Here is a 25,065-nt window from a genome sequence, read left to right as displayed (position 1 = left end):
CCTGCAGGTTAGTAAAGACAGTAATCAGCGCCCGCACTGGGCTGACCTGCAGGTTAGTAAAGACAGTAATCAGCGCCCACACTGGGCTGACCTGCAGGTTAGTAAAGACAGTAACCAGCGCCCACACTGGAGGGTAATCAGCGCCCACACTGGGCTGACCTGCAGGTTAGTAAAGACAGTAATCAGCGCCCACACTGGAGGTTAGACGTGGGGCTCTGAGCGGACGAGGAGGTGTGCGGGCGATTGAGGAGATGTATTCAGAATTACCTGGAGGTGAATGACACGGGGGAAATTTCGGCAGCGGTGGTCTGGGAGGCATTGAAGGCGGTGGTTAGAGGGGAGCTGATCTCGATACGGGCCCACAGGGAGAAGGTAGACAGGGCAGAGATGGACAGATTGGTACAGGAGATACTACAGATCGATAGGAGGCATGCGGAGACCCCAGAGGCAGGGCTTTTAAGGGAATGGCAGAGGCTACAGGCGGAGTTCGGCTTGTTAACCACAGGGAAGGCGGTGGAGCAGCTAAGAAAGGCGAGGGGGGCGAGCTATGAGCATGGAGAGAAGGCCAGCAGAATGCTTGCACAGCAGCTTAGAAAGAGGGAGGCAGCCAGGGAGATAGGGAAAGTAAAGGATGGGGACGGGAACCTGGTGGGAGACTCAGCAGGGGGTAAATAAGCGTTTAAGGAGTTTTATAGTCGGCTGTACGGGTCAGAACCCCCACTGGGCCCAGAGGGGATGAGGCACTTCCTAGGGGGGCTGAATTTCCCAAAGGTGGACTGGAAGCTGGTGGGGAGCTGGTAGAAGGGCTGGGGGCCCCGATCAGGTTGGAAGAGATAGCGGAGGGGCTGAAGGCCATGCAGTCGGGCAAAGCCCCGGGGCCGGATGGGTACCCAGCGGAGTTCTATAAAAAGTTTGCTGGAATATTGGGGCCGGTGTTGATGAGGACATTCAATGAGGCAAAGGAGAGAACGGTGCTGCCCCCAACGATGTCATAGGCCACAGGAACTTGGAAATTCAGTGCAGAGTGGGAGAAGGTGCTTTTTCCCGACTGTTTTGTTCTCTCTCTTTCTTCTGGCCTGTAACTTTTAATCTGCAGGGAGAGAACCAGAGAGCATCTGAGAAACTGGGAAGGTAAGTGATTTCTATTCATTTTTGTTACCTTTTCAAATTGTGTGTGTGTGTGTGTGTGTGTGTGTGTGTGTGTGTGTGGGGGGGGGGGGACTGAAGTGACATAACAGTAAAGCTGTGACCTGATTGGCTGGTTGGGAAGCTACACTAAATTTAAAAATTAAGCATTGTTAAACTAATTAAACATAATTACTTAATTATAATTTAGAGGGTTATCTAAGCCAGAGATCGGAGAGTACTGTATTTAGCTTTCACATTTATAATAGAAACCTAGTGCTAGAAAACATATAGTTAACAGTAACTTTTTAAAAATTAAAAAAAAAATGTAATGTACTAATTAACTGACGCAATGTCAATTAGAGGGGTGCAGTGCTCTGACTGAGAGATGTGGCAGGTCCGGGAGGCTTCCAGCGTCCCGGGTGGCTTCATCTGCAGAAAGTGCCCCCAACTGGAGCCCCTCACAGACCGCATGGTTCGGTTGGAGCAGCTGTTGGATGCACTTAGGAGCATCGCAGGTGGCGGAAAGCGTCATAGATAGCAGCTATATAGATGTGGTCACACCCAAGGCGCAGGCAGAGAGCAGTGCAGGAATCCCCTGTGGTTGTCCCACTCTCTAACAGGTATACCCCTTTGGATACTGTCGGGGGGGATAGCCTATCAGGGGAAACAGCAGCAGCCAGAGCAGTGGCACCACGGCTGGCTCTGATGGTCAGCAGGGAGGGTCAATGCGCAGAAGAGCAATAGTCATAGGGGACTCTATAGTCAGGGGCACAGATAGGCGCTTCTGTGGACGTGAGAGAGACTCCAGGATGGTGTGTTGCCTCCCTGGTGCCAGGGTCCAGGATGTCTCCGAACAGGGTAGCGGGCATCCTAAAGGGGGAGGGCAAACAGGCAGAGGTTGTTGTACATATTGGTACTAACGACATAGGCAGGAAGGGGCATGAGGTCCTGCAGCAGGAGTTCAGGGAGCCAGGCAGAAAGTTAAAAGACAGGACCTCTAGGGTTGTAATCTTGGGATTACTCCCTGTGCCACGTGCCAGTGAGGCTAGAAATAGGAAGATAGAGCAGCTAAACACGTGACTAAACAGCTGGTGTAGGAGGGAGGGTTTCAGTTATCTGGACCACTGGGAGCTCTTCCGGGGCAGGTGTGACCTGTATAAGGACGGGTTGCATCTAAACTGGAGAGGCATCAATATCCTGGCCGCGAGGTTTGCTAGTGTCACACGGGAGGGTTTAAACTAGTATGGCAGGGGGGTGGGTACCGGAGCAATAGGTCAGAAGGTGAAAGCATTGAGGGAGAACTAGGGAATAGGACCAGTATGGCTCTGAGGCAGAGCAGACAGCGAGATGTTGCTGAAAACAACGGTTCTGGTGGCCTGAATTCCATATGCTTTAATGCAAGAAGTATTACGGGTAAGGCAGATGAACTTAGAACTTGAGTACTTGGAATTCTGATGATTTTGCCATTAGAGACCTGGTTGAGGGAAGGACAGGATTGGGAGCTAAACGTTCTAGGATTTAGATGTTTCAGGCGGGATAGAGGGGGATGTAAAAGGGGTGGCGGAGTTGCCCTACTGGTTAGGGAGAATATCACAGCTGTACTACGGGAGGACACCTCAGAGGGCAGCGAGGTTATATGGGTAGAGATCAGGAATAAGAAGGGTGCAGTCACAATGTTGGGGTTTACTACAGGCCTCCCAACAGCCAGCGAGAGATAGAGAAGCAGATAGGTAGACAGATTTTGGAAACAAGTAAAAACAACAGGGTTACTGTGATGGCAGACTTCAACTTCCCCAAATTGACTGGGACTCACTTAGTGCTAGGGGCCTGGACGGGGGGCAGAGTTTGTAAGGAGTATGCAGGAGGGCTTCTTAAAACAATATGTAGACAGTCCAACTAGGGAAGGGGCTGTACTGGACCTGGTATTGGGGAATGAGCCCGGCCAGGTGGTAGTTTCAGTAGGGGAGCATTTCGGGAAAAGTGACCACAATTCAGTAAGTTTTAAAGTGCTGGTGGACAAGGATAAGAGTGGTCCTAGGGTGAATGTGCTAAATTGGGGGAAGGCTAATTATAACAATATTAGGCAGGAACTGAAGAACCTAGATTGGGGAGGATGTTTGAGGGTAAATCAACATCTGACATGTGGGAGGCTTTCAAATGTCAGTTGAAAGGAATTCAGGACCGGCATGTTCCTGTGAGGAAGAAGGATAAATATGGTGTAGCCACCTAAGATGGACACTGGGCTAACAAAATGGAGAACTGCTAAGACTGCAGGGAGAAAGCAGTTTAGCCAGGACAAGCAGTCTGCAAAGACTAATTAGCATTCTGCACGTAGCAAAACTAGTTTATGGCCAGGTGGAAGATCTCAACCAAAGGTGCAAATAGCAAAACGCTTTGCATAGTAATGAGGCAATCCAGATCTGGGCACACACAATAGCAACATTTGGTTTTGAATGGATACTTTGAGTGGAGGCCCAGAAAAAACGGCACCAGAAGTATCCATCACAAAAGACCCTAGAGACCGCCCCACCCATCGAGAAGAGACCCTCAGATTGGGGGATTTGTGAGGCATCGATTGGGAAATGATCCAATCGATGCATGGCAGGTAAAGCCCGCCCCGAAAAGGCACGGACATTGGGGACCCCTATAAAGATAGACCCCCGCACATGGTTCTGTCTGTTCTGGCACCGGCTTGCTGTTGTGCTCCGACTCCGTTGCTGTTGTATCCTGACTCCGACTCCAGCCGTTGAGCCTGTCTTCCATCACCAGCCGTTGAGCACCAGCCATCGTTCAGCAAGTCCCAAAACGACGCTCGCTACGTGAACTTATACAGTATTCGACTAATAACGAACAGAAGGTGCAGCCCAGAAAGGAACAAAGGCCTTGTCCCCTGACCTTGCTGGTTCCCACTTAGATAAGTATTTAGTCGTTTAATAGTAGAAATAGGTATTAGTCTTTAGCGTGTGCATGCGTATTTATTATATTTGTATAATAAATATTGATCGTTGGAACTTACTAATCGGTGTATAGTTTTATTACTTTGAACCTGACCTTGAGATACTTGTGAGGTGTTTATATACGACACCTGGCGACTCCGAGCTGAAATTACACATACAGAGCTATAGCAGTGTTAAGCACACGGCCTTTAAACGGAGGCGTGTTAATACACTCCAATAAACGCGTATTACACTCAAGTAAAACGTGCAACAACGGTAAATTTCGGGAACCTTGGATAACGAGAGATATTGTCAGCCTCATCAAAAAGAAAAAGGAGGCATTTGTCAGGGCTAGAAGGTTGGGAACAGACGAAGCCTGTGTGGAATATAAGGAAAGTAGGAAGGAACTTAAGCAAGGAGTCAGGAGGGCTAGAAGAGGTCACGAAAAGTCATTGGCAAATAGGGTTAAGGAAAATCCCAAGGCTTTTTACATGTACATAAAAAGCAGGAGGGTAGACAGGGAAAGGTTTGGCCCACTGAAGGATAGGCAAGGGAATCTATGTGTGGAGCCAGAGGAAATGGGCGAGGTACTAAATGAATACTTTGCATCAGTATTCACCAAAGAGAAGGAATTGGTGGATGTTGAGTCTGGCGAAGGGCGTGTAGATAGCCTGGGCCACATTGAGATCCAAAAAGACGAGGTGTTGGGCGTCTTGAAAAATATTAAGGTGGATAAGTCCCCAGGGCCGGATAGGATCTACTCCAGAATACTGAAGGAGGCTAGAGAGGAAATTGCTGAGGCCTTGACAGAAATCTTTGGATCCTCACTGTCTTCAGGTGATGTCCCGGAGGACTGGAGAATAGCCAATGTTGTTCATTTGTTTAAGAAGGGTAGCAAGGATAATCCAGGGAACTAGGGGAATTACTGGAGAGAATTCTTCGAGACAGGATCAACTCCCATTTGGAAGCAAATGGACGTATTAGTGAGAGGCAGCATGGTTTTGTGAAGGGGAAGTTGTGTCTCACTAACTTGATAGAGTTTTTCGAAGAGGTCACAAAGATGATTGGTGCAGGTCGGGCAGTGGATGTCGTCTATATGGACTTCAGTAAGGCCTTTGACAAGGTTCCTCATGGTGGACTGACACAAAAGGTGAAGTCAAAGAACAAAGAACAAAGAAAATTACAGCACAGGAACAGGCCCTTCGGCCCTCCCAGCCTGCGCCGATCCAGATCCTTTATCTAAACCTGTCTCCTATTTTCCAAGGTCTACTTCCCTCTGTTCCCCGCCCATTCATATACCTGTCTAGATGCCTCTTAAATGATGCTATCGTGCCCGCCTCTACCACCTCTGCTGGTAAAGCGTTCCAGGCACCCACCACCCTCTGCGTAAAAAACTTTCCACGCACATCTCCCTTAAACTTTCCCCTCTCACCTTGAAATCATGACCCCTTGTAACTGACACCCCCACTCTTGGGAAAAGCTTGTTGCTGTCCACCCTGTCCATACCTCTCATAATTTTGTAGACCTCAATCATGTTCCCCCTCAACCTCCGTCTTTCCAACGAAAACAATCCTAATCTACTCAACCTTTCTTCATAGCTAGCACCCTCCATACCAGTCAACATCCTGGTGAACCTCCTCTGCACCCTCTCCAAGGCATCCACATCCTTCTGGTAATGTGGCGACCAGAACTGCACGCAGTATTCCAAATGTGGCCTAACCAAAGTCCTATACAACTGTAACATGACCTGCCAACTCTTGTACTCAAATCGCCGTCCGATGAAGGCAAGCATGCTGTATGCCTTCTTGACCACTCTATCAACCTGCGTTGCCACCTTCAGGGTACAATGGATCTGAACTCCCAGATCTCTCTGCACATCAATTTTCCCCAAGACCCTTCCATTGACCATATAGTCCGCTCTTGAATTTGATCTTCCAAAATGCATCACCTCGCATTTGCCTGGATTGAACTCCATCTGCCATTTCTCTGCCCAACTCTCTAATCTATCTACATTTTGTTGTATTCTCTGACAGTCCTCCTCGCTATCTGCAACTCCACCAATCTTAGTATCATCTGCAAACTTGCTAATCAGACCACCTATACCTTCCTCCAGGTCATTTATGTAGATCACAAACAACAGTGGTCCGAGCATGGATCCCTGTGGAACACCACTAGTCACCCTTCTCCATTTTGAGACACTCCCTTCCACCACTACTCTCTGTCTCCTGTTGCCCAGCCAGTTCTTTATCCATCTAGCTAGTACACCCTGAACCCCATAACGACTTCACTTTTTCCATCAACCTGCCATGGGAAACTTTATCAAACGCCTTACTAAAGTCCATGTATATGACATCTACAGCCCTTCCCTCATCAATTAACTTTGTCACTTCCTCAAAGAATTCTATTAGGTTTGTAAGACATGACCTTCCCTGCACAAAACCATGCTGCCTATCACTGGTAAGTCTATTTTCTTCCAGATGTGAAAAGACCCTATCCCTCAGTATCTTCTCCAACAGTTTGCCTACCACTGACGTCAAGCTCACAGGTCTATAATTCCCTGGATTATCCCTGCTACCCTTCTTAAACAAAGGGACAACATTAGCAATTCTCCAGTACTCCGGGACCTCACCCGTGCTCAAGGATGCTGCAAAGATATCTGTTAAGGCCCCAGCTATTTCGACCCTCGCTTCCCCTCAGTAACCTGGGATAGATCCCATCCGGTCCTAGGGACTTGTCCACTTTAATGTCTTTTAGAAAACCCAAAACTTCCCCCTTCCGTATGCCAACTTGACCTAGAGTATTTAAACATCCATCCCTAGCCTCAACATCCGTCTTGTCCCTCTCCTTTGTGAATACCGATGCAAAGTACTCATTAAGAATCTCACCCATGGAGTTCCAGTGGCAGTTATGCAGCAGTAAGCCACACATGTGGGAGCTCCCGTTTTAAAGAGATTTTTCGGCTCTTTTGAGAGCCCAAAACGGAAATTTTTCGACGTCTCCCGGTGGGGGAAGGTGTGCTGAACGACTTTCCCTGCAGTCCATGACTCGAACTCGGAGTGGAAAGGTGGAAAAAACAGCAGCAGCTCCTCAGAAAAAACGGGGGAAGGGATCCAAGATGGCCACCGACAAAGCTCCAGGGGAGTGGAGACTCTGGGCCCAGAAACAACAAACTGATCTCCTGAGCTGCTTTAAAGAATTCAAGGATGAAGTACTGAGCTCTCTGCAGGAAACAAACAGAAGGCTGTCAGAGATTCAGTCCACCCAGGGTGCTGCCATCAAGAAGTTGCAGACGCAGGCCATTGAACGAGAGGAGGAGGCCGTGGTCCTCGTGAGTAAGGTGGAGGGGCACGAAGCACTCCACAAGAAGTGGCAGGAACGCTTCGAGGAGCTGGATCACCGCATGAGGCTGAAAAACCTGCGGATCTTGGGCCTTGCGGAGGGGCTAGAGGGATCGGACCTGACAGCCTATGTGGCTGTAATGCTGAATTCGCTAGTGGGGGCCGGGTCTCTCCATCTGCCCCTGGAGCTGGAGGGAGCACACAGAGTACTGGCCAGGAGGCCTAAGGAGAATGAACACCCGCGTGCGGTGCTGGTGAGGTTCCACCGGTTCAGTGATCGGGAGTGTGTGCTGCGCTGGGCCAAGAAGGTGAAGAGCAGCAATTGGGAGAATGGGGTAGTACGGATCTACCAGGACTGGAGTGCGGAGGTGGCTAAGCGGCGGTCCGGATTTAATCGGACGAAAGAGGTGCTTTATAGAAAAAAGATAAAGTTCGGAATGTTGCAGCCCGCGCGCCTATGGGTAACTTATTCGGATCAGCACCATTATTTCGATTCCCCGGAGGAGGCGTGGGCCTTCGTGCGGACGGAGAAACTGGACTTGAACTAGGGGTTGGGGGTTGCGAGGTCGGCTGTAAGATATTAGTGCTGGATTCGGCTGTTGCTGTGTTCTCTTTTTCTTCGGTTTTTTTCGTCTTGTTTTAGTACTTTTGCAATTTTGATATGGTTATTTACGGAGGGGTTGTTCTGCTATGTTTTTGTTTTTGTGCTTGGGGCATTGTTTGGGCTGTGTATCTTGCGGGGAGAGTCGGGGGGGTATGTTGTATTCTATGTCGGAGTGGGGGGCTGATATTTGGGAGCTGCGTCAGAAGGGTGGGGTGGGGCAGGGCGAAAGCGCGGGCTTTCCTCTGGTTTCCCGCACTGCGGGGCTAGGGGGCGGAGACGGTGACGGGGGAGGTGGGGCCTTAACTGGTTCTTCCCCGCGCTGGAGCGGTGCCAGGAGGAGGGATAGATTGGGGGATGATCCCACTTCGGGAGGGGTCAGGGCTATTGGCGGGAGTTTCCGGGGTCAGCAGAAGTTAGCTGACCCACGGAAGTACAATGGAGGACGGTTCGCGGCTGGGAGGGTTCCTAGCCTGGGGGGGAAGGGAGGGGGGGAAAGGGGAATACCAGGTTGCTGCTGGTAGGGGCAAGAAGGAGCTGGTGGGGGTTGGGGGGACAGAGGTGAGGGGTTGTCGCTATGGGGACGGGGTCGAGCAGGGGATGCTGGCCTGGGGCGGGCAGTCGACGGGCTATGGCTAGCCGACGGGGGAGGGGGGCGGGACGCCCTCTGATCCGGTTGGTCACCTGGAATGTGAGAGGGTTGAATGGGCCGGTGAAGCGGTCAAGGGTACTGGCTCACCTGAAGGGGCTAAAGGCGGATGTGGCAATGCTGCAGGAGACCCACCTGAGGGTGGCGGACCAGGTCCGCCTGAGGAAGGGATGGGTGGGGCAGGTTTTCCACTCGGGGTTGGATGTGAGGAACCGGGGAGTGGCGATTCTGGTGGGGAAAAATGTGTTGTTTGAGGCATCGGAGGTGGTGGCGGATAAGGGGGGTAGGTATGTGATGGTTAGGGGCAGGCTGCAAGGAGAGAAGGTGGTACTGGCTAGTGTGTATGCCCCAAATTGGGACGATGCGGGCTTTATGAGGCGTATGTTGGGACGGATCCCGGATCTGGAGGCGGGAGGTCTGATCATAGGGGGGACTTTAATACGGTGTTGGATCCTTCACTGGATCGGTCCAGCTCTAGGACGGGTAGGAGGCCGGCGGCGGCCAAGGTACTGAGAGGGTTTATGGATCAGATGGGTGGAGTGGATCCATGGAGGTTTGTGAGGCCGAGGGCACGTGAGTACTCTTTCTTCTCCCACGTACATAGGGTCTACTCTCGGATAGATTTCTTCGTGGTGAGTAGGGGACTGATTCCGAGAGTGGAGGAGGCCGAGTATTCAGCCATTGCAATCTCCGACCACGCTCCGCATTGGATAGAGTTGGAGATGGGGGAGGTGCGAGACCAACGTCCATTGTGGCGGTTGGATGTTGGGTTGTTGGCGGAGGAGGAGGTGTGTAGGAGGGTCCGGGCAAGTATTGAGGGGTACCTTGAGGTGAATGATACGGGGGAGGTTCAGGTGGGGGTGGTCTGGGAAGCCCTGAAGGCAGTGATTCGTGGGGAGCTGATATCCATTCGGGCACACAGGGAGAGGAGCGAGAGGAGTGAGAGGGATAGACTGGTGGGAAAGATGCTGGAGGTGGACAGGAGGTATGCAGAGGCACCAGAGGAGGGACTGTTGGGGGAGAGGCGCAGCCTGCAGGCTAAATTTGATTTGCTGACCACTAGAAAGGCGGAGGCACAGTGGAGGAAGGCACAAGGGGCAGTGTACGAACATGGTGAAAAGGCGAGTAGGATGCTGGCTCATCAGCTCCGTAAGCGGGATGCGGCTAAGGAGATTGCTGGAGTGAGAGACAAGAGTGGGAATGTGGTGCGGAAGGGGGTAGAGGTGAATGAGGTCTTCAAGGACTTTTACGGGGAACTGTACCGGTCGGAGCCAACGGGGGAGAGGAGGGAAATGGAGAGGTTCCTTGACGGGCTTTCTTTCCCGAAGGTGCAGGAGGAGAAGGTGGAGGGGCTGGGTGTGCCGATTGAGCTGGAGGAGCTAGTTAAGGGGATCGGGCAGATGCAGTCAGGGAAGGCACCGGGGCCGGATGGGTTCCCGGTGGAATTTTATAAAAAGTTCGTGGACCTAGTGGGCCCCTTGCTGGTGCGGACACTCAACGAAGCGTGGGAAGGGGGGACTTTGCCCCCGACGATGTCACGGGCACTGATCTCATTAATTTTAAAGAAGGACAAGGACCCCCAGCAGTGTGGTTCATACAGGCCGATATCTCTCCTCAACGTGGACGCTAAGGTGCTGGCAAAAATCCTGGCCACCAGGATAGAGGACTGTGTGCCAGGGGTTGTGCATGAGGACCAGACAGGTTTTGTGAAGGGAAGGCAGCTGAACACGAATGTGCGGAGATTGCTGAATGTCATAATGATGCCGGCGATTGAGGGGGAGGCAGAGATAGTGGTGGCGCTGGATGCGGAGAAGGCCTTCGATAGAGTGGAGTGGGGGTACCTATGGGAGGTGTTGGGGAGGTTTGGATTTGGTGAAGGGTTCATTAGATGGGTAAGGCTGCTATATGAGGCCCCGATGGCGTGCGTGGCCACGAATAGGAGGAGGTCGGAGTACTTCCGGCTTTACCGAGGGACCAGGCAGGGTTGCCCCTTGTCCCCCTTGTTGTTTGCACTGGCAATCGAGCCGCTGGCGATGGCATTGAGAGATTCAGAGAGGTGGAGAGGCTTGGTGCGAGGTGGAGAGGAACATAGGGTGTCGTTGTATGCCGACGACCTGTTACTGTATGTGGCGGACCCGGTGGGAGGGATGCCGGGAGTGATGGAGTTACTAGCCGAGTTTGGGACCTTCTCAGGTTATAAATTAAACTTAGGCAAGAGCGAGGTGTTTGTGGTGCACCCTGGAGACCAGGAGGAAGGAATTGGTAGGCTCCCGCTTAGGAGGGCAGGGGAGAGCTTTAGGTACCTGGGGGTGCAAGTGGCCAGGGACTGGGGGACTCTCCACAAGCATAACTTTACCAGACTGGTAGATCAGATGGAGGAGGAGCTCAGGAGGTGGGACATGCTGCCATTGTCGTTGGCGGGGAGGGTGCAATCCATCAAAATGACGGTGCTTCCGAGGTTCTTGTTCCTTTTTCAGTGCCTGCCCATATTTATTCCCAGGGCCTTCTTTAGGAGAGTGACCGGCAGTATTCTGAGCTTTGTGTGGGCACATGGGACTCCGAGAGTGAGGAGGGTGTTCCTGGAGCGAGGAAGGGATAGAGGCGGGCTGGCGCTGCCCAACCTTCTGGGGTACTATTGGGCAGCCAATGTGTCAATGGTGCGTAAATGAGTGATGGAGGGGGGAGGGGCGGCGTGGAAAAGAATGGAGATGGCGTCATGTAGAGGTACGAGCCTGGGTGCCATGGTAACGGCACCGTTGCCGCTCTCCTCCAAGAGGGTTACCACGAGCCCGGTGGTGGCGGCGACCCTAAGAATCTGGGGACAGTGGAGACGGCATCGGGGGGAAACAGGGGGCTCGATGGAGGCTCCACTGGGTGGCAACCATCGGTTCATCCCGGGGAACACGGATGGGGGATTCAGGGGATGGCAAAGGGCGGGCATCAGCAAATTGAGGGACCTGTTTATTGGCGGGAGGTTTGCGGGCCTGGGGGAACTGGAAGATAAATTTGGCCTTCCCCAGGGGAACATGTTCAGATACCTGCAGGTAAAGGCGTTTGCTAGGCGACAGGTAGAGGGATTCCCTTTGCTGCCCTCGCAGGGGACGATGGACAGAGTGCTTTCGGGTGTGTGGGTAGGAGAGGGGAAGGTGTCTGACATCTATAAGGTAATGCAGGAGGTGGAGGAGTCGTCAGTGGAGGAGCTGAAGGCTAAATGGGAGGAGGAACTCGGGGAGCAGATAGAGGACGGGACTTGGGCGGAGGCCTTGGAGAGAGTCAACTCTTCCTCCTCATGTGCGAGGCTTAGTCTCATCCAATTTAAGGTGCTGCACCGGGCCCACATGTCCGGGACTAGGATGAGTAGGTTCTTCGGGGGTGAGGACAGGTGCACCAGATGTTCGGGGAGTCCTGCGAACCACGCCCATATGTTCTGGGCATGCCCAGCACTGGAAGAATTCTGGAAGGGGGTGGCGGGGACGGTGTCGAGGGTGGTTGGATCCAGGGTCAAGCCAGGGTGGGGACTCACGATTTTTGGGGTTGGGGTGGAGCCGGGAGTGCAGGAGGCGAAAGAGGCCGGGGTCCTGGCCTTTGCGTCCCTAGTAGCCCGTCGAAGGATTCTGCTACAGTGGAAGGATGCGAGGCCCCCAAGCGTGGAGACCTGGATCAGTGAAATGGCGGGATTTATGAAATTGGAAAAGGTCAAATTTGCCCTGAGAGGATCAACACAAGGGTTCTATAAACGGTGGCAGCCTTTTCTGGACTTCCTGGCTCAGAGATAGGTAACTGGGTCAATAGCAGCAGCAACCCGGGGGGGGGGGGGGAGGGCGCATTATTGTAGTGTTTATTCTGCAACTTTATAGTGTGTTAATTTGCGTTGTTGTTAAAATGCTGTGCTGTTCATGGGGATGGGGCGAATGTATATGATTGTTAATATTATTGTTATTTTCGGTATTTTACTAAGGTGCGTTATTGTTGTATAAAATCAAAATTTCTCAATAAAAATTATTTTTAAAAAAAAAGAATCTCACCCATTTCCTCTGACTCCACGCATAAATTCCCTGTTTTGTCTTTGAGTGGGCCAATCCTTTCTCTAGTTACCCTCTTGCTCCTTACATATGAATAAAATGCTTTGGGATTTTCCTTAACCCTGTTAGCCAAAGATATTTCATGACCCCTTTTAGCCCTCTTTATTGCGCGTTTGAGATTCGTCCTACTTTCCCGATATTCCTCCAAAGCTTCATCAGTTTTGAGTTGCCTCGATCCTATGTATGCTTCCTTTTTCATCTTAGCTAGTCTCACAATTCCACCCGTCATCCATGGTTCCCTAATCTTGCCATTTCTATCTTTCATTTTCACAGGAACATGTCTGTCCTGCACTCTAATTAACCTTTCCTTAAAAGACTCCCACATTTCAAATGTGGATTTACCCTTAAACAGCTGCTCCCAATCCACATTCCCTAGCTCCTGCCGAATTTTGTTATACTCTGCCTTTCCCCAATTTAGTACTCTTCCTTTCGGACCACTCTTGTCCTTGGCCATGAGTATTCTAAAACTTACGGAATTGTGATCGCTATTCCCAAAGTAATCACCGACTGAAACATCAACCACCTGGCCGGGATCATTCCCCAATACCAGGTCCAGTATGGCCCCTTCCCGAGTTGGTCTATTTACATACTGCTCTAAAAAACTCTCCTGGATGCTCCTTACAAACTCTGCTCCATCTACGCCTCCAACACTACACGAATCCCATTCAATGTTGGGGAAGTTAAAATCTCCCATCACAACCACCCTATTGCTCCTACATTTTTCTATAATCTGTCTGCATATTTGTACCTCTACTTCATGCTCGCTTTTGGGAGGCCTGTAGTAAAGTCCCAACAATGTTACTGCACCCTTCCTATTTCTCAGCTCCACCCATATTGCCTCAGTGCTCGAATCCTCTATCGTGCCCTCCTTAATCACAGCTGTGATATAATCTCTGACGAGTAATGCAACTCCTCCACCCCTTCTTCCTCCCTCTCTATCCCTCCTGAAGCATCTATACCCTGGGATATTCAGTTGCCAGTCTTCCCTTCCCTCAACCAAGTCTCAGTAATACCAATAGCATCATATTCCCAGGTACTGATCCAAGCCCTAAGTTCAACTGCCTTACTTGCTACACTTCTCGCATTAAAACAAATGCACCTCAGACCACCTTTGCGTTCATCATCTCTTCCCTGTCTACTCTCCCCCTTAGTCACATTGAGATTATTGTCTCGTACCTTACTGGCTTTAGTTGCTGCTTCTTTACTGACCTCTAACTTCCTAATCTGGGTCCCATCCCCCTGCCACATTAGTTTAAAACCTCCACAACAGTGTTAGCAAAAGCACCCCCTAGGACATTGGTTCCAGTCCTGCCCAGGTGTAGACCATCCGGTTTGTAATGGTCCCACCACCCCCAGAACCGGTTCCAATGTCCCAAAAATCTGAACCCCTCCCTCCTGCACCATCTCTCAAGCCACGTATTCATTCTGACTATTCTTGAAATTCTACTCTGACTGTCCCGTGGCACTGGTAGCAATCCTGAGATTACTACCTTTGAGGTCCTACTTTTTAACTTATCTCCTAACTCCCTAAATTCTGATTGTAGGACCTCATCCCTTTTTTTACCTATATCGTTGGTGCCTATATGCACCACGACAACTGGCTGTTCACCCTCCCCCTTCAGTATGTCCTGCAGCCGATCGGAGACATCCCTGACCCGAGCACCCGGGAGGCAACATACCATTCGGGAGTCTCGTTTTCGACCACAGAAACGCCTGTCTACTCCCCTTACAATTGAATCCCCTATGACTATAGCCCTGCCAGTCTTTTTCCCGCCCTTCTGTGCAGCAGAGCTAGCCACGGTGCCATGAGCCTGGCTACTACTGCCTTCCCCTGGTGAGTTATCTCCCCCAACAGTATCCAAAACGGTATACCTGTTTTGGAGGGAGATGACCGCAGGGGACACCTGCACTGCCTTCCTGCTCTTTCTCTGCCTTTTGGTCACCCATTCCCTATCTCCCTCACCAATCCTAATCTGCAGTGTGACCAACTCACTGAACGTGCTATCCACGACCTCCTCAGCATCGCGGATGCTCCAAAGTGAGTCCATCCGCAGCTCCAGAGCCGTCATGCGGTCTAACAGGAGCTGCAGCTGGACACACTTCCCACACATGAAGAAGTCAGGGGTCACACAGGATCAGGGGTGAGCTGGCAAGATGGACACAGAACTGGCTAGGTCATAGAAGGCAGAAAGTAGCAATGGAAGGGTGCTTTTCTAATTGGAGGGCTGTGACTAGTGGTGTTCCGCAGGGATCAGTGCTGGGACCTTTGCTGTTCGTAATATATATAAATGATTTGGAGGAAAATGTAACTGGTCTGATTAGTAAGTTTGCAGACGACACAAAGGTTGGTGGAACTGCGGATAGCGATGAGGACTGTCAGAGGATACAGCAGGATTTCGATAGTTTGGAGACTTGGGCTGAGAGATGGCAGATGGAGTTTAGTCCGGACAAATGTGAGGTCATGTATTTTGGAAGGTCTAATGCAGGTAAGGAATATACAGTGAATGGTAGAACCCTCAAGAGTATTTTTTTTTTTTTTTAATAATTTTTATTAAGATTTTCACAAAATATAAACAACAAAACAATATTAACAGAATAAACATTGCAAAAACACAAGAACAACACCCACACCCCTACAAAAGCAACTACTAAATCGAAAAAAAAAAAAAAACAGCAAACAACAGAAAGGAAAGAGATAACACCCGCCACATCCCACAAACCCATGTACACACTTCTCCCTCCCCCCAAACCCAATCCCCCACCCACCCCCAACCCCCTCAGGGAAAATTTCACCTTCTCCAATTTGATAAACCCCGTCATATCATTGACCCAGGCCTCCACGCTTGGGGCCTCGCATCCTTCCACTGAAGGAGAATCCTCCGCTGGGCTACTAGGGACGGAAAGGCCAGAACACCGGCCTCTTTTGCCTCCTGCACTCCCGGCTCCACTGCAACCCCAAAAATTGCGAGTCCCCAGCCTGGCTTGACCCTGGATCCCACCACCCTCGACACCGTCCTTGCTACCCCCTTCCAAAACTCCCCCAGCGCTGGGCCTGCCCAAAACATATGGGCATGGTTCGCTGGGCTCCCCGAGCACCTAGCACACCTGTCTTCGCCCCCGAAAAACCTACTCATCCTTGTCCCCGTCATGTGGGCCCTATGCAGCACCTTGAACTGTATGAGGCTAAGCCTCGCACAGGATGAGGAGGAATTCACTCTCTCCAGGGCATCCGCCCATGTCCCCTCCTCAATCTCCTCACCCAGCTCCTCCTCCCATTTACCCTTCAGCTCCTCCACCGAGGCCTCGTCTACCTCCTGCATCACCCGGTATATGTCCGAAATCCTCCCTCCTCCAACCCTTACCCCCGAGAGCACCCTGTCCCGTACCCCACGTGGGGGCAGCAAGGGGAACTCCTCCACCTGCCGCCTGGCAAACGCCCTAACCTGCATGTACCTAAACATGTTCCCCGGGGAGCCCAAACTTCCCCTCTAACTCCCCCAAGCTCGCGAACCTCCCATCCACAAACAGGTCCCTCAACCTCCTAACCCCTATCCTGTGCCAGCCCAGAAATCCACCATCAATGCTCCCTGGAACAAACCGATGGCTCCCCCGTATCGGGGCCTCCATTGAGCCCCCCACCTCTCCCCTATGCCGTCTCCATTGCCCCCAAATTTTGAGGGTAGCCGCCACCACCGGGCTCGTGGTATACCTCGTTGGAGGGAGCGGCAACGGCGCCGTTACCAGCGCCTCTAGGCTCGTGCCCACACAAGACGCCATCTCCATCCTCTTCCGTGCTGCCCCCTCCCCGTCCATTACCCACTTACGCACCATCGCTGCGTTGGCAGCCCAATAGTACCCACAGAGGTTGGGCAGTGCCAGGCCCCCCCCTATCCCTGCCCCGTTCCAAGAACACCCTTCTCACCCTCGGAGTCCCATGCGCCCACACAAATCCCGTAATGCTCCTGTTAACTCTCCTAAAAAAGGCCTTCGGGATAAGGATTGGAAGGCACTGGAACAGGAATAAAAACCTCGGGAGCACCGTCATCCTGACAGACTGCACCCTTCCCGCCAGTGACAGCGGTAACATATCCCACCTTTTTAACTCTTCCTCCATCTGCTCCACCAACCTTGTGAGGTTGAGCTTGTGCAGGGCCCCCCAGCTCCCAGCCACCTGGACCCCTAGGTACCTGAAGCTCTCCCCTGCCTGCTTCAGTAGGAGCCTACCAATCCCCTCCTCTTGATCCCCCGGATGCACCACAAACAACTCACTCTTGCCCAGGTTGAGCTTATACCCAAATTCGCTGAGAATCCTCATCACCTCCGGCATCCCCCCCACCGTGTCCGCCACATACAGCAACAGGTCGTCCGCATAAAGCGACACTCGATGCTCCTCCCCACCCCGCACCAGGCCCCTCCAGTTCCCTGACTCCCTCAATGCCATGGCCAGGGGCTCAATTGCCAACGCAAAGAGCAAGGGGGACAGGGGACACCCCTGTCTCGTCCCCCGGTACAGCCGAAAGTACTCCGACCTCCTCCTATTCATGCCTACACTCGCCATTGGGGCTAGACACCACCTAGCTGCGCCCTCCCCTCCGCAGCACTCCCATGAGCCAGCTAATTTCTGCCCGGCAACTCCTGCCATACCTCCGACCCCTCCCCACGTGGGACTACTCCACCTCCTCCGTGCCCATCAGCAGGACCTCCTCCCCCCTCCCGCTGTTGCGCGGGAAAATAACAGCTAGCAAAAGCCCGCGCTTCTCAGCCCCAACCCCGCCCCCCCATCATCCCGCAGCGCGGGAAACCAGAGAAAAGCCCGCGCTTTCGCCCTGCCCAGCCCCGCCTCCTCTAGGGCAACTCCCATTGCCAGTCCCCCCCACCAGCTCGCCGCACTCCCAGTTTACCCCCCTGCCCGAACCCGTCCACCAGACCCATATAAAAAGACATAAAGACATCGCCCCACCCACCCTAAAGCCAACACACATCTTGCATTAAACAGAGAACCCCCCCCCCAGAGCAAAAATTAAACACAGTTACATTTTCATACAGAAACTCCCATCTTTAACCCTCAGTTTGAGTCCAGTTTCTCGGCCTGCACAAAGGCCCACGCCTCCTCCGGGGACTCAAAATAATGGTGCCGGTCCTTGTAGGTGACCCACAAGACGCGCCGGCTGCAACATGCCAAACTTCACGCTCCGTCTGTGGAGCACCGCCTTCGTCCGGTTGAACCCGGCCCTCCGCTTAGCCACCTCCGCACTCCAGTCCTGGAAGATCCGCACCTCCGTGTTCTCCCACTTGCTGCTCCGCTCCTTCTTGGCCCACCGGAGCACACACTCACGATCCACGAACTGATGAAACCGCACCAACACCGCCCGCGGCGGCTCGTTCGGCTTGGGCCTCCTAGCCAGAATTCTGTGGGCCCCCTCTAACTCCAGGGGCCCCTGGAAGGACCCAGCTCCCATCAACGAGTTTAGCATCATCACCACATAGGCCGCCAGGTCCAACCCCTCCAGCCCCTCCGTGAGGCCCAGGATCCGCAAATTCTTCCTCCTCGACCGGTTGTCCAGCTCCTCGAACCGCTCCTGCCACCTTTTATGGAGCGCCTCGTGCATCTCCACCTTCCCCGCGATGGCCACAGCCTCATCCTCCCTTTCGGAGGCCTGCTGCTGCAGCTCCCGGATCGCAGCCCCCTGGGCTGTCTGGGTCTCCATCAGCTCCCTGGTGGTTACCTTCAGCGACTCCAGCAGCTCCAGCTTAAGCTCCTGGAAGCAGCGCAGAAGAGTCTCCTGCTGCTCCTGCGCCCACTGCCTCAGCTCCTCCAGGCCTCCGCCGGCCGCCATTTTGTTTCCCTTCCCCCGCTTTTCCAGGGGCGCTGCCACCGCTTTTCTGGTCACCCCACTCCTGGTCCGGACCATAGGACCCTGGGGATCTACTGCACACCCCTTCCCACGTCGGGAATCGTCGAAGAAGCTCCGTTGGGGGCCCTGAAAAGAGCCCCAAAGTCCGTTGTTAGCAGGAGCTGCCGAACCTGCGGCTTAGCTCCGCATAGCCGCAACCGGAAGTGAACGCTCAAGAGTATTGATAGTCAGAGAGATCTAGGTGTACAGGTCCACAGGTCACTGAAAGGGGCAACACAGGTGGAGAAGGTAGTCAAGAAGGCATACGGCATGCTTGTCTTCATTGGCTGGGGCATTGAGTATAAGAATTGGCAAGTCAAGGGCTTGAGGTACATAAGGAGGAGGTATTAGCTATTCTGGAAAGTGTTAAAATAGATAAGTCCCCTGGGCCGGATGGGATTTATCCTAGGATTCTCTGGGAAGCGAGGGGGGAGATTGCTGAGCCTTTGGCTTTGATCTTTAAGTCATCTTTGTCTTCAGGAATAGTGCCAGAAGGAAGACTGGAGGATAGCAAATGTTGTCCCCTTGTTCAAGAAGGAGAGTAGAGACAACCCCGGTAACTATAGACCAGTGAGCCTTACTTCTATTGTGGGCAAAGTCTTGGAAAGGTTTATAAGAGATAGGATGTATAATCATCTGGAAAGGAATAATTTGATTAGAGATAGTCAGCGCGGTTTTGTGAAGGGTAGGTCGTGCCTCACAAACCTCATTGAGTTCTTCGAGAAGGTGACCAAACAGGTGGATGAGGGTAAAGCAGTTGATGTGGTGTATATGGATTTCAGTAAAGCGTTTGATAAGGTTCCCCACGGTAGGCTATTGCAGAAAATACGGAGGCATGGGATTCAGGTTGATTTAGCAGTTTGGATCAGAAATTGGCTAGCTGGAAGACGACAAAGCGTGGTGGTTGATGGGAAATGTTCAGCCTGGAGTCCAGTTACTAGTGGTGTACCACAAGGATCTGTTTTGGGGCCACTGCTGTTTGTCATTTTTATAAATGACCTGGAGGAGGGCGTAGAAGCATGGGTGAGTAAATTTGCAGATGACACTAAAGTCGGTGGAGTTGTGGACAGTGCAGAAGGATGTTGCAGGTTACAGAGGGACATAGATAAGCTGCAGAGCTGGGCTGACAGGTGGCAAATGGAGTTTAATGCAGAAAAGTGTGAGGTGATTCATTTTGGAAGGAGTAACAGGAAGACAGAGTACTGGGCTAATGGTAAGATTCTTGTTAGTGTGGACGAGCAGAGAGATCTCGGTGTCCATGTCCATAGATCCCTGAAAGTTGCCACCCAGGTTGAGAGGGTTGTTAAGAAGGCGTACGGTGTGTTAGCTTTTATTGGTAGAGGAATTGAGTTTTGGAGCCATGAGGTCATGTTGCAGTTGTACAAAACTCTGGTGCGGCCGCAATTGGAGTATTGTGTGCAGTTCTGGTCGCCGCATTATAGGAAGGATGTGGAAGCATTGGAAAGGGTACAGAGGAGATTTACAAGGATGTTGCCTGGTATGGAGGGAAGATCTTACGAGGAAAGGTTGAGGGACTTGAGGCTGTTTTCGTTAGAGAGAAGGGTAAGAGGTGACTTAATTGAGGCATACAAGATGATCAGAGGATTAGATAGGGTGGACAGTGAGAGCCTTTTTCCTCGGATGGTGATGTGCAGCACGAGGGGAAATAGCTTTAAATTGAGGGGAGATAGATATAGGACAGATGTCAGAGGTAGGTTCTTTACTCAGAGTAGTAAGGGCGTGGAATGCCCTGCCTGCAACAGTAGTGGACTCGCCAACACTAAACGCATTCAAATGGTCATTGGATAGGCATAGGGACGATAAGGGAATAGTGTAGATGGGCTTTCGAGGGGTTTCACAGGTCGGCGCAACATCGAGGGTCGAAGGGCCTGTACTGTGCTGTAATGTTTTATGTTGCTTTATAGAAGCTGTACAGAACATTAGTTAGGCCACACTTAGTGGAGTATAGTGTTCAATTCTGGTTGCCACACTACCAGAAGGATGTGGAGGCTTCAGAGAGGGTGCAGAAGAGATTTACCAGGATGTTGCCTGGTATGAAGGGCATCAGCTATGAGGAGCGGTTGTATAAACTCGGTTTGTTATCACTGGAACGATGGTGGTTGAGGGGCGACCTGATAGAGGTCTATAAAAATTATGAGGGGCATAGACAGAGTGGATAGTCAGAGGCTTTTCCCCAGGGTAGAGCGATCAATTACTAGGGGCATAGGTTTAAGGTGCGAGGGGCAAGGTTTAGAGTAGATGTACGAGGCAAGTTTTTAACACAGAGGGTAGTGGGTGCCTGGAACTCGCTGCTGGAGGAGGTGGTGGAAGCAGGGACGATAATGACATTTAAGGGGCATCTTGACAAATACATAAATAGGATGGGAATAGAGAGATACGGACCCAGGAAGTGTAGAAGATTTTAGTTTAGACGGGCAGCATGGTCGGCACAGGCTTGGAGGGCCGAAGGGCCTGTTCCTGTGCTGTACTTTTCTTTGTTCTTTGTTCTTTGCCACGATTCCGCTGATTCTGAAGCGGGAGAAGGATCCGTAGCTGTGTGGGTCCTACAGGCCGATATCCCTGTTGAATGTGGACGCCAAACTGCTGGCCAAAATTTTGTCCTCTGGAAGATTGTGTTCCGGACGTGATTGGGGAGGACCAGACGGGGTTCGTTAAGGGAAGGCAGTTGGTGTCCAATGTAAGAAGGTTGTTAAATGTGATCATGATGCCCCCAGAAGGTAGGGAGGTGGAAGTAGCGGTCGCAATGGACGCAGAGAAGGCTTTTGCTCGAGTAGAATGGGAATATCTGTGGGATTTACTGGGACAGTTCGGATTTGGGTGGGGCTTTATTGACTGGGTCAGGTTGCTGTATCAGGCTCCTGTGGCGAGCGTACGGACAAATAGGACAACATCGGACTATTTTAGACTGAACCGGGGATGAGTCAGGGGTGCCCCCTCTCCCCACTGTTGTTCCGCTGGCTATAGAGCCGCTGGCAATTGCTCTGAGAGCCTCAAGGGGCTGGAGGGGACAGGAGAGACGACTGGGGGAACTGCCGTTTAGAGTGGTAGGGGGAAGTTTTAGGTATCTAGGCATCTAAGTGGTGCGGACCAAATGAAGGAGGATTTTCGGAGGTGGGACGCACTCCCGTTGTCACTAGCTGGGAGGGTCCAGGCGGTGATGATGATGGTCCTTCTGAGATTCCTGTTTGTGTTCCAGTGTCTCCTCATCTTTATTCCGCGGACATTTTTAAAACGGGGTAACGAAGTTATCATGGGCTTTGTATGGGCGGGCAAGGCCCCGCGAGTAAAAAAGGGGATGATTGAGCGGAGCCGGGGGTAGGGCGGGCTGGTGCTGCCAAACTTCAGTAACTATTATTGGGCGGCGAATATAGCTACCATCAGGAAGTAGGTGGTGGGGGGAGGGTTGGATGGGAGCGTATGGAGGCGGCCTCATGTAAGGGCACCAGTTTGGGGGCGTTGATAACGGCACCTCTGCCGTTCCCGCCAGCACGGTACTCCACCAGCCATGTGGTGGTGGCAGCCCTGAGAGTCTGGGGGCAATGGAGGAGACATGGGAACGCAGAGGGAGCATTGGCTTGGTCTCCAAGCTGTAATAATCACCAGTTTGCCCCGGGAAGGATGGACGGGGGGGGGGGGGTTTGGAGATGGGAGAGAGAAGGGATTGAGAGGATGGGGGTTATGTTTATAGAGGGGAGCTTTCCTAGCTTGAGGGAGCTGGAGGAGAAATTTGGATTGGCGAGGGGAAACAAATTTAGGTATTTGCAGGTGCGGGACGTCCTACGTAGACAGGTCTCAACCTTCCTGCTCCTACCGCCAAGGGAGATTCAGGACAGGGTAGTTTCCAGAGTGTGGGTGGGAGAAGGAAAGGTCTCTGACATCTATAAGGAGCTCATGGGGTCAGAGGACACACAGACTGAGGAGCTGAAGCGCAAGTGGGAAGAGGAGTTAGCAGGAGGGATAGAGGAAGGTCTATGAGCAGACGGGTTGAGTAGAGTCAACACGTCCACAACATGTGCCAGGCTCAGCCTGATACAGTTTAAGATCGTTCACCGGACTCACATGACAGTGGCCGGATGAGCAGGTTCTTTGGGGTTGGAGACATGTGTGCAAAGTGTGGGGGAGGGCCAGCGACCCATGTCCACATGTTCTGGGCATGTCCGAAGCTCAGGCGATTTTGGCCGGGGTTAAAAACAAGGGTGGCACCGAGTCCAGAGGTGGCGATTTTCGGGGTGTCGGTAGACCCGGGAATCCAGGAGGAGAAAGAGGCAGACGTTCTGGCCTTTGCTTCCCTGGTAGCCCGGAGACGGATACTATTAGCTTGGAGGGACTCAAAGCCCCCGAAGTCGGAGACCTGGCTATCAGACATGGCTAGCTTTCTCTGTCTGGAGAAAATCAAGTTCGCCCTGAGGGTCAATGTTCGGGTTCGTCCGGAGGTGGCAACCGTTCGTCAACTTCTTTGCAGAAAATTAAACGTCAGCAGAAGGGGGGGAGGGGGGAAGGTTAATTTAGCTTAGAGAAGGGGGTTAATAAAGGTGGGACCTGTAAGGGAGGGAGACGGCTTTCCCACTATGTTTATAGATTCATTTTGTCATTGTTGTAAAACCAAAAATACCTCAATAAAATGTTTATTAAAAAAAACATTATTTCCCTTTCACATGATTCTGGCTAATTAAATAGAAATTTTCCAATGCCACGCCATAAATTCCTTGGTATTTTCCCTGTGACAGATGTGAAGCTAACAACTTGTAGTTTCCTGCAATACGATCGTTTTCAAAATATTTGCAGGGCAGCACATTGACGCAGTGGTTAGCACTGCTACCTCACGGAGCCGAGGAGGGCAGCACGGTGACGGAGTGGTTAGCACTGCTACCTCACGGAGCCGAGGAGGGCAGCACGGTGACGGAGTGGTTAGCACTGCTACCTCACGGAGCCGGGTAGGGCAGCACGGTGGTGCAGTGGTTAGCACTGCTACCTCACGGAGCCGAGGAGGGCAGCACGGTGACGGAGTGGTTAGCACTGCTACCTCACGGAGCCGGGTAGGGCAGCACGGTGACGGAGTGGTTAGCACTGCCACCTCACGGAGCCGGGTAGGGCAGCACGGTGACGGAGTGGTTAGCACTGCTACCTCACGGAGCCGAGGAGGGCAGCACGGTGACGGAGTGGTTAGCACTGCCACCTCACGGAGCCGGGTAGGGCAGCACGGTGATGCAGTGGTTAGCACTGCTACCTCACGGAGCCGAGGAGGGCAGCACGGTGACGGAGTGGTTAGCACTGCCACCTCACGGAGCCGGGTAGGGCAGCACGGTGACGGAGTGGTTAGCACTGTTGCCTCATGGAGCCGAATAGAGCAAAATTGAGACAGAGTGGTTAGCACAGTTGCCCCGCGGAGCCGGATAGGGTGGCACAGTGGTTAGCACTGCTGCCTATGGTGCTGAGGTCCCAGGTTCAATCCCGGCTCTGGGTTACCCTCTGGTTTCACCCTCACAACCCAAAGATGTGCAGGTTAGGTGTATTGGCCACGTTAAATTGCCCCTTAATTGGAAAAGAAAGAATTGTGTGCAATTGGGTACATTTTTTAAAAATAAAATATTCTCACCTCCTCTCCACAGAAATAGTGGTCGATAATCTCATAGGCAAGTTTGTAGATGTCCTCATTCTCGTGCTGTTGCAGGGCTTCAATCTTTTCAAGTCCTGGGGAATTTAACAGCATTAAACCTTTCAATCCAGAGATACAAAGAGTTTGATCTACAGTGGGTAATATTAAAAGCACCTCACTTACCTCCACACTCCTCTATCATTTCAACTAACGTGTTTGTGTCAGAACCAGCCACCTTCAAAATATTATTCAGACCATCAAGCACCACCTGAATAACCTGAGGATCTTTCACACCAAGCAATTTACAGAAAGGAGGGATAGCGTCCTGTTGGACGAGGTATTCAACCTGAAAAGCAATGGATAGAGTTATAGAGTCATAGAGGTTTACAGCATGGAAATGGGCCCTCCGGCCCAACTTGTCCACACTGCCCAGGTTTTACCAGTAAGCTGGTCCCAATTGCCCGCATTTGGCCCATACCCGCCAAACCATCATGTCCCAGTAGCATCCTAGTAAATCTCTTCTGCACTCTTTCTAGTTTAATAATATCCTTTCTATAACAAGATGACCAGAACTATGCACAGTATTCCATGTGTGGCCTTTTAAATTTCTTGTACAACTTCAACAAGACGTCCCAACTCCTGTATTCAACGTTCTGACCAATAAAACAGGCTTGCCGAATGCCTTCTTGTATTGGATTTGTTTCTTGTCACGTGTACTGAGGTACAGTGAAAAGTATTTTTCTGCAAGCAGCTCAACAGATCATTTAGCACATGAAAAGAAAAGGGAATAAAAGAAAATACATAATAGGGCAACACAAGG

General features: G+C 51.8%; 1 protein-coding gene across 3 annotated transcripts in view; it reads right to left on the bottom strand.

Annotated features, from left to right (window-relative positions):
- The window catches only part of LOC119952010 (importin subunit alpha-4-like), a 128,312-nt gene that overhangs the window by 45,526 nt on the left and 57,721 nt on the right, over positions 1–25,065 (bottom strand). For all 3 annotated transcript variants that reach the window (XM_038775471.1, XM_038775469.1, XM_038775468.1), the window contains exons 7-8: positions 24,429–24,591; positions 24,246–24,340 (exon numbers count right to left, since the gene is read on the bottom strand). In XM_038775471.1, coding sequence (XP_038631399.1) covers positions 24,246–24,340; positions 24,429–24,591 — 258 coding nt within the window. The remainder of the gene's footprint in view (positions 1–24,245; positions 24,341–24,428; positions 24,592–25,065) is intronic.

The sequence above is a fragment of the Scyliorhinus canicula genome, chromosome 17 (genome assembly GCF_902713615.1).
Source record: "Scyliorhinus canicula chromosome 17, sScyCan1.1, whole genome shotgun sequence".
Taxonomy (NCBI): Eukaryota; Metazoa; Chordata; class Chondrichthyes; order Carcharhiniformes; family Scyliorhinidae; genus Scyliorhinus; species Scyliorhinus canicula.
Note: the sequence above shows the minus strand (reverse complement) of the source record. Positions and strands in the feature narration are given on the sequence as shown.